This window comes from Xyrauchen texanus, chromosome 12 (genome assembly GCF_025860055.1).
Source record: "Xyrauchen texanus isolate HMW12.3.18 chromosome 12, RBS_HiC_50CHRs, whole genome shotgun sequence".
In the NCBI taxonomy this organism is placed as follows: domain Eukaryota; kingdom Metazoa; phylum Chordata; class Actinopteri; order Cypriniformes; family Catostomidae; genus Xyrauchen; species Xyrauchen texanus.
In genome coordinates, this window is record NC_068287.1 from 5,555,732 (window position 1) to 5,570,374 (window position 14,643).

The following is a 14,643-nucleotide window of genomic DNA, read 5'->3' on the forward strand; positions in this document are numbered from 1 at the left end:
TGAATATAATGTAAATATTACTTATGTATTGTTAAAGTCATAGTTTAAAATTATTAAACTAAGTAAGTGTTAAAGGTTAGTGTTTAAACATCGATTGTCTTTGAACTGTAAGATTAATGACCAATGTCTTGTCTATTAATTTAATGTCACATTTAATATTATTCTCACACTGTAGAAATTAGTCTATATATACTGTATAATAGCTATGCATTTGCTTTGGTGTCCCTTGCAAGGGAATCATCATATTAAAGGGTCATTGGCTTAAAAAAATCCATGGGATACGGTGGCTGTCGGTTTTTCAACCATTACTTTCTGTTAGTTCCTCTTATAGACTGCAGGGGGGATTCATGTAAAAACACACATAACAAAATTGTTTCTGAAATGTATGGATCTCCTGGCAAACCTCCTATTTATGATCAATTTAATTAATTCTGTCACCATTTACTCATGTTGGTCCAAACCATATTACATTCTTCCATTCAACATAAAAGAAGACGTTGGGCAGATCGTTCAGTGTCAGTCAACATATTTTGTGTGTGTGTGTGTGTGTGTGTGTGTGTGTGTGTGTGTGTGTGTGTGTGTGTGTGTGTGTGTGTGTCTTTTGTGTCTTTTTGTTTCATGGAAGAAAGTGATACGTGTCTGAAACAACATGAGAGCGAGTAAACACTGAAAAAATGCTTTGAATTAACATGATTTAAACATGTACGTCGGTTCCACATAAATCAATTAGGCTGTTTAATCGGCATATTTTAATTTTTTCTATGTTCAGGTAATTTCAACAAAATGGAAAAATTAAATTAATTAGTCTTGACATGATTTGATGTGTGTCCCTAACATGATTGATTTCTTCAGTTTTACATAATATTTTTGTATCACATTATATGTTAGAAAATTATGCTAGTTCGCTAACAGTAGCATACATTAGCATTAGCTAATCAAGCATTAGCTTTCAGCGTGCTCAAAAATGCATAAAATAACACTTATTTTTCACAAATGTTTACTCTGCATGCAGGGACAAATCCCCTACAAATTTAACAGACTTGATTGGTTTACTTTCACCCTACATATTGTAAGCTAGCAGAGAGCACGCTGAAGAGAATTACATTAATCGAAAGCAAAGAAAAGAAGTTTAGAAGAGAAATTTCTCTTGTTGTGTAGATCATAAACAATACGATTCAGTAATTCGGACAATTTCCCCGTTTTTGTTTTCCAGTGAATTATGACAGAATTGTTCTTTTGCTTTGAACTATTCTATTAAACTAGAAAAATTATTACAGAAAACGTGTCACATTTTGTATAATTTTTGGGATTACTGACTATTTTTTTTTTTTTTTTTTTTTTAGCTTTTTGCTTCTTTTTAGGACAGTTAGACAAGAAAGTAGGGTTGACTCTCATGGAAGAAACAAAAAGCACTGCTAAAACCATTTGTGTGACCTTCGGGGCATTTTTGTCTTTTTCATTTGAGTTTTTTCGATCATTTTGGCTGCGTTAATGCCAACGGCACGAATGTTTGTAGGGATTTTTGTGTATTTTTTAGGGGATTTTGATATTTCAACCTCAGTTCACAGTGTACACAAAAAAGTTACACTCAGGAACTTCAGGACAAAAATGCCCCCATTAAAATGGCAATATTTGACCCCAGTGTCATAAATCATGAATTCTACGATATAACGCTTTCATTCCGGAGCCCTGGCTCATATTTCCACTAGATGACGCCATTTTCTCATGTTTAGCCTATGGAGCAAATACATGCGCCCCCCCCCCCACAGATGCTGCTAAAATGTGTGTGTGAGTGTGTGACAACAGTGGCATTTTTGTTCTCTAAGGACCTCGGGTTAAATGGACGCACAAGGGTTAAACTAGTCTTGTTTATGAAGGTTGGTTTTCGAGGGGTTTTGGGGCGTTTCATATGGTCAGTACAGTAAGTTACAGTAATTATTTATGTAAATTTGTTTAATGTCATAAAAATAAAGTAAATACCAAACCGTCTTTGATTTCTTTCTGCTGTAAATTTCTTTCCACATTCGTAATGTATTTATTTATATTTTTTCGCAATATGCTATCAGTTTTAGTAATAAGACCCACTTTATGCGAGGAAAAACGACTCAAACTAATTCACCGAGCGCAGTTCCAATCATGTTGTTTGCCTCGCGAATTCTCGCGATAGCAGCCGTGCGTGATCTCGGAGGCCTGTTGTGTCTGACGAGAGACTCTGCGTGGGGGTTCTCGCTTGATGTCATTGGGAAAGACGCGTGAGCTGCGTTTACACCGTTATCGCTCATGCTCCGACGGAGTCTTCCTGCCTTTTCTTCCTTTACAGACGTACATAAGGCTCTTATACCTCCCCAGGCTGGATTTTGACGTGTTTTGGGATGAAGGAGATGCGGCGGTGCTGCGCTCGTACAGATGCGCGTGCAGCTGAGGAGAAAGATGGACCATAACACCGTCGACGAAAACGGCCCGAAACCGCTGTAACTCGCTGTCTTTCCGCCATTTCCGTTCAAACCTCGCCGTCTAGAGCTTGTTTAACATGGATATGTGGACGTCGAGCTGCAATAGGCCCTCAGGACGGCAAACAAACCGTGAGGAACTGTAGCCCGTTAGGTCCTCACAAGAACACTGCAGTCACCATATGATGATGATGATGGAGAAACAGCCCTGAACTATTATTAGGAGGAAGATCAGGGACTAAACCTGGTCTTAATTGTGCTCTTCAAGGCTGCTGGGCTTCTAGCATATCATATACGATATCATGCAGTCAGGCTTGAACCCTGAACATCCTGTTTACTGACTGCTGTGTGACATCTATAGAGAGAGATTTTCTCAGTTCTTCAGTCACACGTAACCAGATAACTTGAGATGGATAAACTCACCATTATTTCAGGATGTCTCTTTCTGGCTGCGGATATATTTGCTATAGCGAGCATTGCCAATCCAGACTGGATCAATACTGGCGAGTCAGCAGGTGAGATGTGATCAATATTAACTGTATTATAATGCACATTGATCTAATAAAAGCGGCTGGATTGCTATATGCATATCTGAAGATGCATTTCTTCTTTGCTTATCTAGTTAGCTGATACATCTCGAATAACAACAAGACTCCTGTGTTCTGTTTGTATTACATGAGCAGACGGGTAGCATTTAAATTGCATCATGACATGTAAATGCTTTGTAGTATATCATTAGCTCATCACATTCAAACATTTCATGAAACTTGAATTCACGTACAAGATCATGAACTGTTCGAAATACTCATCTAATAAGATTATACTTTGTTAAATAATGGGGTTAAAACGGATAACATGGCATATCAGTAGGTTACTCTATTATATATGTACACAAGATACAACAGTCTAGGGTCAGAAATGATCTAGATATCGACCGGTACGATACGTGTCCGTTATCTGATTTACATAACCGATTTTTATTGCTTGTTTTATTTCAGCTGAAAGGCACAATAACAACTTAATAATTTATTGCTGTCCTCTGAATATGAATAGCCTGTTTTACTACATTAATACTGCGCACACTCCACAAAGAATTTAAGTAGTTTTAGGTGAAATTATATTTTAAAATATATAGTCCGTTTTGTGTATATCTTTATATCCGATATTAAAATAACCAGTAATCGATTAAGTGGAAAAGTGTAAATATTGGATAAAAATATATAAAAATATCTCTAAAATTGATTCAATCTTATATTAGATGTAATCAGATGACAAACAACATATTTGTATGCTTGGACAAAAAAAGAAATCTGTTCTCATGGTGAGATTTGAAGGTAAATAAAGCCGCTGAAAATCAGATCCAAGGGGCAATTATGACACATTAGTGGGAAAACATTATTTCTTAAACTGAAGTAGACAATATTCAATACATTACAGTACAAATGGGGTGTGCAGGGTGACGAGTAGTGCACTTAAAAATAATAATAAAAACAAAATAGCTCTTGGCTGAACTTTATTTAATTATGGACAGTGATTCCACATGTTTGTTAAGAGATTTCTTTATTTAAAATGACTTTGCAATCTCAACACAATCTCTTCGTGTAGAACCTAGTTGAATTGGGTAAACCCAATAAAATTATACGTGTCAGTGACAAATAAATCTCTATATTCTAACTAGTGAAAGTATAATGGGTTCTTTTCCACTGCACAGTACAGCTCGACTCTGCTCCTTTTTTGGGGGTTTTCCACTGTGGATAGTACCTGGTACCTGGTACTTTTTTTAGGACCACCTCGGTTAAGGTTCCAAGCAAGCCGAGCCGATACTAAATGCGACGTCAAACCCTGCAGATCACTGATTAGTCGGAGAGAATCGTCACTACCAGCGTCACTGGATTTGTGACACGGGACATCAACCCGCTAGTTTTAAAGTTAGCAACAGGGATAGCGGTATCATTTGTTCATGCGACTTTCGAATTGTAAAAAGAAATGGCTGTGCGCAAAACCACGCCATGGTCAATAAATGGGGTGCAGGCGCTTCTCGTTAGCAACAATGCAAAATGACAATTCTTTCAGGAAGTGTATCAGCTGTTGGCCACACGGCTACCACCGGACCTACCAACAATGTTGGGAAAAGTAAAAAAAAAAAAACTTAAGTGACTACAGAACCATCAAGGAAATGTGGAAGTGGTTTCGACCAAATGGACGTTATCTAGACCGGCGAGTAAAGGGAGGGAGAGTGCCCTGGACTCAACCACGGCTGGAGTCCACGATGGGGGATGGTACGTTTTATTATGTTAACTCTATACTCTGTTTGAAAGCTTCACTTTATTTAGTTAACCAGCTACTGAAAGATTGCTTCTAAAACAACCAGGCCAATTTAACTGTTACACTTGTGTAAAATCACCATGCAGCAACTGCTTTATGCAGCACAATGAGCTAACAGCTAGCGGTCATGTTATTGTTTATTGTTTTGTGTGACGTTTAAGATGATGTCACCGCAATAGAGGCGGCACAACTATGATGATCAGCCTATGATCCCACCCACATTGAGGCAGCACTAAACAGCAGTGGAAAAGCAAGCTCAGAAAAGTAAAGCGAGTCAAACCGTAATGTGCAGTGGAAAAATCCCATAAGTCTAGTTTGCTAACTATGCTTTGCTCAACAAAGCGAACAATCATTTTTAAGTGCAACAACTTTCTGTCCTCATCGTTAGCTCAAGCTCCACTTTTCACCATAATCATAACCCCCAAACTCTAACATAACAGAAACTCTTTTAAATCTTAACGTAACAAACATTAAACACTAGCAAGGATCTCCCTTTCTATTAATCTTGCATGAAAACACAGAATAACACTTCATTTTAATATTTACTCTCCCTATTGATTCAGATGCAAAGCATGCTGGGAAATGGAAATCCCCTGCCCAGTTTCATCAATGCTACATTAATACCACAAAAGTATTCATGTAGTCTCAACTCAAACGGATTAAGTAAATTTGTCTATTTTACAAATTTAAATGGATAGAATGTAGTAATATCAAGTTGTGACAAAATGTTCTAGAATTGTGTTGCTTAGTTAATTTACTAAAGTAAATTGAACAAGCAGTTAAAATCCTTTGTTTATTGCGTTGGGTAACTAGATACCAAGTATCTAGTTACTGTAATCAAATTACTTTTAGTAGTGTAACACATTACATTTTAAATTCTTGTTCAATCAGATTACAGTTTCTAAATTTCATTTAAGGTAATTACTTTTAGTAACTGACTTGGGTTACACATTTCCAAAATGATGTATAATACATTTAAAGTATGAATTCATATTATTCATGTGTACATTTGTGTTTCTGTCATTTAAGAAAAATAAATGAAAGAAATTAGTAATCTCATTACTTTTTTGATGCAGAAATCAGTATTATAATATTACTTTTTATGATAAGGAATTAGTACGTTTCTTCTGTAATACCAAATATCACACGTCATGACTATTGAATACATATGATCACTAATTCAAACCTTTAAATAAACTTCAAGAAGTATTTTAGGTGAAATTATTTCCTCTTAATTCATTATGTCAAGTCATTCAGCTGCTTTGTTTTTGTTGGTTACTGCTTTTATTAGGTTCTCCGCAGCAGCTTTGACACTTCCACCATTACGAATCATTTAAACACGTTGTGCAAAACATGACTGTCCTCAGATGTGCAGTCGATGCTGTTGATAAACGGCTGCTCTTTGTTCTGCATGCTTAGTAAGTGGGTCAGCAGGGGTTCAAGCGCAATCCACTGAATTTAGCAGGAATGAGCTGCCTTGTGTTGTTTTCTTGCATGCCAAATACAAGAGTGGTAAATCAGGTGTCAAAACAAGTGGCCATGTAATGATAGTCCTTTGTGGTGTTTCCTGCCATCCACAGTTAGATTTTCAGGGAACGCTGCCTGATTCATTCAGTCCACCTCTTTAAGGCATTGTTGGGGCTTCGTTCAGGGTGGGATTGGTTATTAGCAATATCAAAGATAATTATTAAAATCAATAGAACATTGAGTAAATCAACATTATTTTATTAATCCTTCAAATCAACAATCTTCAAAGATAACTATCAATTTTCAAAATCAATAGAATATTAATAAGAATTAATATTGCCGGGGCTCCAGCCTGGAATCAGGGACTAATAACCAGACAGTATAACAGTCTCAATATTGGATTTGTTCTCTGAGGAATGTTGATGTCCGGAAAACACCGACATTCAAAAAGGGAACAGTGAATGCTGAATCTGAGCACTGACCAGCCCTTGGCACAGAACAATACCAAAACTCTTTAAATGATAACAAAGTTTATTGATACAGTAATATCAATTAATAATCAATACAATGCAGTCGATAAACTTCAAACTTTCAAGTACAAACTAAACCGTAACATGTATGTTTGTGGGGGGTCGTGTACGAGAGAGAAAGAACAGGGTGACGGCACCAAAGCCAGTTTAGCTATCGTGGGAGAGACGGCAACCGTTATTTTTATCACTCAGATACACGGTGAATGGCTCATAATCTGTCGTTGGTTCTTTAATGGATAAGCTCAGTGTGCCGGTCTCATCTGCAATGCCGGAAATGCACAAACAGCCCAAACAGGTTTGTAAACAACACAGCAAATCTCATTCATGGTAACAGTAAGTTACAGTAATACCGTGAGTATTTAGCAGCAATGAGCGGACTCGGAGGTCCATAAACAGTACAAGCAATAACCTTGATACACAAGAATAACACACTATAATAATTTAGCTCTAACCAGACATAAACCTCTTACTTTAGTTGTGTGAGGACGCGGGTAGTATGTGTGTTCGTCCATCGTTTGACTCCGAATCAGTTCCTCAAAGCTCGGATAATGACAGGAGGCCATTTCCTCGCTCTGTCGGCGGGTGGTACGTTGGCTGATCCTCGGCGGGTTGGCGGAGAAATCAGCGAAGTCGACTTCGTCGAAGAAGGAAAAGAAATCTTCTTTCACTTCTGCAGGCAAAAGGGTGAGGCGCGGTTTGCTTGGTTCCTTCGGATCCGTTAGCATGCTCTGTGGAACCCGGAGAATCTCGGCTCATCCAGTGAGAGAGATTGTGTGGCCAGAGTTCAGGTACTTGCGCTACTTCCTTGGGCAGCGAGGCTACACCTGGGAGCAGCAAGACCATGGCCGTAACTACCATTGAGGACACCGAGGTCATGTTCTCTGTATTTTTTTCTTGAAGTGTCGTTTCATTGTGAAGTGAAAATAGCCGACGAGATAATTATCCTTGCATCAATGGAACGGACCATCACGTGACACATATTTGCAGATATCGCTGTCATGTCAAAATGAAAGTAGTCGGCTGTAGCGGAGTGTTTCCTAAACCAATTTAAGAACGCAACACAGTGTCCCGCACAGCTCACATAAACTTCAATACCCACAAATCCATTGTTCAAAATAACTTCACGTTATTGACACATGCGTTCTGCCTGTGATTTTTTTGTCATTAAAATGACCGAAAATGAAAAGGCTGCAACAAACTAAATGATCGTTTGGAAAGCCAGCAGAAGATGAGCAGACAATAGTCCGGTGGCGTAGTGAAAATACCGTTACCGAGATGATAAAAGCACCAAATTTTGCATGGTATTTCATTATAGTGTAATTTTGGCCTAGGAGCCCTCGGAATTTTTTTTTTTGTAACGTCATATTAGAAGTATATCATTATCAATGCAATATGCTTAAAAACACAGCGATTTTCAAGTTCCTGCACAAGATAAAGTATTCAAATGAATCCCAAAGTTAACATTTATGTTTATTTATGTTTATGAACTTTTACATAACAAAAGCTTCAATACATGTTAAAGTATTATCAATATGGTCTTTATTGGCCTTGTAATTGATAATTATGAATCGTTACAGTTGCATTTGCAAAGAGGTGAGCAGTCTAGACTTGCTTTGCCACATTTGCAGGTGGAACAATCCCCCTTACGGCAACATTTGATAAGTTCTCTGCAGGCTATGGGGACTTCTGGAAGTGTCATCCAAATTGGTTGCCAAGACCCTGATTCCTTGGTCCATCCATAGTCCCTTGGAGAAGGAATACCTTGCTGTGAGAGTGTGCTGGTCGCCCAACTGCCCGTCTGATGTGCTGCAGTAGAGTATCTTGGGTGGGTGGCAGTTTCTCCATTGTCCTACTCCCATGGCAGAAGAGTTCTTTCCTCTTCTGGACAATGGAGCTTGAAGAACTGGATTTGTCATACAAGATGACAGTCAGTCTCTCAAGCTTTTGGAACTGCCATTAAGCAGCATCTAATTTTTGGAATGGATTTCTGGCAAGGGAAGCAAATACTTCAGTGGCTTCATCATAGGCTTGCCAGGCCCGCCAAACTGACTTCTTACCCTTCCCAGTGAAAGCAGATGTTGTATCACACCCTGAATAGGCATGGAACATCAACAGTGCTTGAGACTTGTCCTTACCCAGACTTTTACATATTGACATGTTAAAATCTGTACTTTTTGCCCATGCCAAAAGCCACCCAGATGTCAGTCAAAGGTTGAATCACCAGTAAATCATGGAATAAACCTGCAAGAATCACAATGACATCAGTGTCCACAGTACGCACATGGACAGTTTTTGCTCCTTGCTCCAGGGCATGCTGTATATGAACCACAATCCGGGTGTCTGCCTCTTCATGATTGCAACTGCTCATGGTACTGCTGGAACCAAATTAAGATACAGCTTGCCCTGATGTGATATACAGAGATTTGTCTGGGGGCCAGTTGAACTCTTCAGTCTTAGATGTCAGAAAGGCAGAAAGCTCTTTCTTATTCATTGGATCACGTAGGAAATCCATCCAATTGCCTGGCAGCTTTGTTTGGCCAGACACTTTCCTGCGTACACCTTGACCCCTCTTTTGACGCGTAGACTCCTTCAAACTGTCCGAGATGTATGCATCCCATACAATATCCAACCTTTGTGTATCCTGTAGCTGCCTCTGCAGGTAAGGGATGAAAACATTACTTGCATATTCATTAAATGTGTTCACTGTATTAGTAGACAGACTGTGGACAATGACCGCTCCATCCAAGATTTTGCAGTCAAAGCATGAGGGTGGCTGTGATTGCCCAGGGAGCTCAAGGCATTGAAGTAAGTCAGACTTTGTGCCTGGCAGGTGAATCTTTCCAAAGTCAGAGAGGGAAGGAGGGAAGGACTGTACTTCATGTGCAAAGAATTCATCCAAATCACTCTCACGACTTTGCATTGCAATATACAGCTGACCAAATAATGTCACGTTGTTCTGGAGCATTTTAATCTTCTTCCCATGTGTAGATAATGTCTTAGCGTCGAGTTTGCTTGAAGAGTTGCAACGAATTCCTTTTGATTGGATCATGGATGGATTGGCTGCGATCAGTAAGCACCTTTGTGACAAACTATTGATATTGTTTCTTGCCTGTGTCTTCTAAGATGAACACTGTTTTAGCCACAGATTCATCTGCACAGTTACGGCTGTCAAGAGTGACTAGATCTTTAAAATCATCCAAGAAAGGGTTGCCCATTCTTTTAATAGTTTCAGACAGGTTGGCTACATGTCTTTGAAATGTCCTCTGTGTGGAAAGACACTGTTCATGATGCTGGAAGTTCTTAGGATTATCTATGTCATTTTCAGGAAGAAAGTCCTCTTCAAATTCTTTCAGCAATCTTCCCAACTCTGGTCCAGAGATCATTCATCGTCTGAAAGCATTTGGGTTTTCTGTGAGACCAACTGCACCACCGCAACCTTTCACAAACTTATTCTCTTGTTCATGAGCTTGGTCGAAAGGTATTGCAGAGAACTTGTTGTATGTCTTTGAGAGAACCCAGTGTGAATGCTTTTCAAACTCATCCTTGATGGTACTGGGCAAAGACTTCATGTCCCTGATGTGGACAGACACCCAGCTTGCATAGTTTGTATGGTCCAAGGCAAAAAATAGAGGGATGAGTTCTTCTAAAACTTCTACATATAGAAGGAAGTTCTTCTCTCTGTGAGCTCTGACAAAAATGAGAATGAGGGTTTCATATCTTAGTATTATATCCCAATACATGAAAGTTGGACTCTTCTTCAGCATGTCATTTCTCCAAGTGATAAAGGTATCTTCATCTTTGGGGCCAGCAATAAGCCTAAAAGCTTCCTGCTGCAGATTGTGAAGTGACAGTAGAGTGACTTGGTGGGCATGCCTGGTGCGAAGTTAGGTGTGCTGCTTTCAGAAATGAGTCAGCCTTTCCAGAAGATGCTACTTCTGCTTCAGTGAGTGCTGTTGTCCAACCAGAGCAATCTAAGAGGTCGCCAAGTGTATTCCAGAGGGCCATTTCTGTGTGTAATCCACCTAGCGTAACTACATGAACTCTTTCACCATGTGTGTCTGGCCATTTCCATTGCACTAACTTTGCCAGAGGGAAAAGAGGCTGGTCAAATGTAGTAACTGGGATTTGTCCAGGATTAAGAAATTCAATAGCTTGTCTAAGAACATTCATGCCATGTTTAATCATGGCTGGAGTGGCAGATTTATCATAAAACAGAGAAAGGAGTGCACATTTTGCTGGGCATCATCACTGTCTAGTTCTGTCTTCTCTAGAAGTGGCAGTGCATGATTGACCCACCTGTTTTCCTCTTCTCTAGCATTATCCAATAAACCCATAGCTGTAACTACATTACACTCTGGCACTGAAACAGAAGTATTTTTCAGAGCTACAGCGGGGACAGTGGCAAAAGTGTCAGAAAGAGCTTTATTTTTATTTTCAAAAGGTGGTATCATAATGGGTGGTCTCTGTACACCACAGTCATCCTTAGTTGGAAACTGAAACATGCTGATTCCAGTACCATGAAAGGAGCCTACAGAAGTGGTTGAACTTGGGTCATAGTTAAGGTTATCAAGGGCACCAACTGTGAAGAGCCCTTTCCGGAGACAAGCTGGAACCACATCACCATCAACTTCAAAGCGTTCACATGTGGCTTTAGCAAGCCAGTCTTCAATTTGAATAACTCTGTCATATGAAATGCTAATACCCATTTGGTTTAATTGCTGGACCAGCTGCTTGCTTCTGGTTTGTACATGTACATTAAGGCCTATGTAAATAGGGAGTGGTGGTTCACGTTCAAGGCTGTGTCTGGTCATCCTAGCAGTGGGTGTTGCCCTTTGTGTTATAAAGAATGCCTTGTCCCATTGTGAGGCAAGCCTGAGACTCACATTTATCTTGATCTTTCAAGTTGGAGCCATTCATTATCATCGAGATAAGAGACTTTAAGCTTGAAGGAAGTGAGGTTTCTTGACATCTTTCTGGGAAGGAGCCAGTGAATTTGAAGCCTGTATGGTTGAGTATGTCATTTCTAATAATCTTCGCAGCTTTTGCCAGGATGAGAGCATCTTCATCAAAATCTCTCTTCCTCAGAGCTTCCCTTAGCATATTTCTTATGCCCTCCTTGAAAACAAGAACTATATTCCTTCCATCAAATTGTTCTTGTGCATCTGGAAAGCATTGAAGCAAATGATTTTTCAATCTGGTTTTGTTGACTTGCTTACTGACACCCAGTTCCTGAAGTCGATTTACATACAAAGAGTGGAGCTCAGATAGCATAAAGAGAAGGACTCCAGAATCAACACATTTTTCAATGTAGTCCTGAAGTTCAACGAAAGCGTGAGACTCATTCATATTTTCATCTATGTTTTCTGGACATTGGTAGCTCTTACTAGCGAGTCCACGGTAGCAATTTCTCAGCTTTACAAGGCATGGTAAATGGTATTTTGCCTCAATTGCAATTAAATCTCCTCCAATTATCCTTGTCATAAGCCTTGTGTCCTTAAGTTCAGTGATCATGGTTCGGATATTCTTGTCAGTATCAAATGTTGATACTTCATGGAGAGCACCTTGATCTATGCCACCCTCACAGAAGAAGCACTTTCGAACATCCAGTCGTATGGCGTTTCATTGGCTTTCCCGTCCAGATTCAACAGCATTCCGCATGTTCTTCTTTGTCGCTTTCATAAGCTTTGAATTGTTAAACTTTAGATGGCAAGATTTGTGCCAAGAAGCAGAATGTGAAGCAAAATTGGTAGCAGTTTCATCATTCCCAAAATAGAGTTTAGTTGGAAGATTGTCAATCGCTCTGAATTGCTCGACATTAGCAAGAAATGATCTATAGGCATGAGATTTATCACCACTTGTCCCAGGTGTCTGCAAGGTACATCTCAGGGGTTCAGATGTGTCTTTCTGGCAAATAATACATAGAGCCCAGTTCAGCTCCATGTTGAAGTTTCAGAAACTAATGTTATGTAAGCATAAATGTTATTATTATACCATTATTTAGAATGTGTCACTTTATGGTTTCCATGGCCATTGCTTGTCACGTGACACACCGCAGCAACAACAGAGAATGAATGATGATCTGCTTTTATGTCATTTTTCCTTTTTTATTCAAAATATTCACACATTTGTTAGATATGGCATGAAATATCTGATATTCCGATTGTCAAATATATGCAAGTGGAAGTTTTTTGTTGTTTAAACACCTTTATAACATTAGTTGAGCTGTATGCGCGATGGGCGTCGTCATCTAGTTTGTGCCGCAGACGCAGTTCACAGAATCGGATCTGTTGGATTTTACAACACGTGAATTCATCCACTTCACCCGAAATACATAAAAGTAAGTGGCTGGTGAACTGGGAGACGAATAGAGTAAACTTTAAAGTCACTTACACAATGTGTATCTGATATGAATAAAACATTTCTAATTATGGAAAGGATTATTATTGGCTCTTCCTTTGACATCAGTGTGTATTTTACAAACTCTAAATGTATTGTTTTTTTAGTACTTAAATGTCTGAAACCTAAAATAAACATTATGTGGTTGAAAACACTGAAAAGTTGTGATATATGACAGCTCTGAGCGCCTGTCTCTGGCTCAGCGCCAGCCAACGCTAAAGCACATTTTGAATTTAGCAGTGCATGCACTGACCGTTCTAATCACACCGGTGCAGTACGTGCGAAAGGGTTAATGTGATGTGATGCAGCCTAACATAAAACTAATGACCAAACTATGAACTTAGTAGAATAGCTATGAATGACCTAGTTGAATTGAAAAATAAAAGAGAAAACCAAGATCTCTTAACATTTAAGCATTTTTGCTGCCTTTTTAATAATTCTGCCTATATTATACAGGGCTTTTTGATTTTTTTTAGGTATAAGGTGTCTTGGCACTCTGTTTTACACTTATAATTTGGAAGATCTACTGGCCTGAGCACAAATTAACAAAAGGAAGCTTATTCAGTGGTCTTAAAAGGCCATTATCCTGAAAGTTTTACTTGAGATGGAAAAAAAAACAAAAAACATTTTTCATGAATATTGTTTTTTAAGTGATTTGACACTAAATTTCAATATTTCAGCTGGGCTCCTAGGCTGAAATCATTCAGGAGGTCCTAAAGAATCTTCATGTAAAATTTGGTGCTTTTATCACCTCGGTAACGGTATTATTTAATATGTGCACTACCCAACTGGACTACAAAGAGAAGGGGGGAAGGTGAGAAAGTTAGTGGTTATGCAGTAAATAGCCTACAATATAAGATGGTGGTGTAGTGGGCTAAAGCACATAACTGGTAATCAGAAGGTTGCTGGTTCGAGCCCCATACCACCATTGTGTCCTTGAGCAAGGCACTTAACTCCAGGTTGCTCCGGGGGGGGGGGGATTGTCCCTGTAATAAGGGCTCTGTACGTCACTTTGGATAAAAGTATCTGCCAAATGCATAAATGTTGTAAATTCTTTGTCTTAATGTCAGTAACTTCGCTTGTTAAGTTCTTGGTTACGGAAAACACGCATTTTACAGTTTGACACAGATATGATTCTAACGTAAGTGACGTTTCTTTATTACATAAGTGGCGCAATCGGAGTTTGCAATGTTTCCATTAATGTGCAGCATCCGTAAGTGCGAGTTAAAGTTATTGACGTACCGGTAAGTTTATCATTATTCTTTGTTTGATGCAGAATGTTTCTTTATGTGTTACAACTAGTTCTGGCATTAAGCCAGTATTGCCGCTGTTTGTGATTTGTATAATTATTAGTTTGTCACATATAGACATGCGCGGCTAGCACGGCTGCTTATATTACTGATATCTGCAATATGGGTCTATATGTTCATTTATCTCCATATGTGCATAATACTATATTCTGCAGTTTGTTATCT

The 14,643-nt window shown here is 39.0% G+C and overlaps 1 protein-coding gene across 1 annotated transcript in view; it reads left to right on the forward strand.

Moving 5' to 3' along the window:
* The first annotated feature begins 2,189 nt into the window (after positions 1–2,189).
* The window catches only part of mosmoa (modulator of smoothened a), a 61,852-nt gene continuing 49,398 nt past the window's right edge, over positions 2,190–14,643 (forward strand). The window contains exon 1 of the mRNA XM_052140171.1: positions 2,190–2,965. Within this exon, the coding sequence (XP_051996131.1) occupies positions 2,860–2,965 (106 nt within the window). The 5' untranslated portion in view covers positions 2,190–2,859. The remainder of the gene's footprint in view (positions 2,966–14,643) is intronic.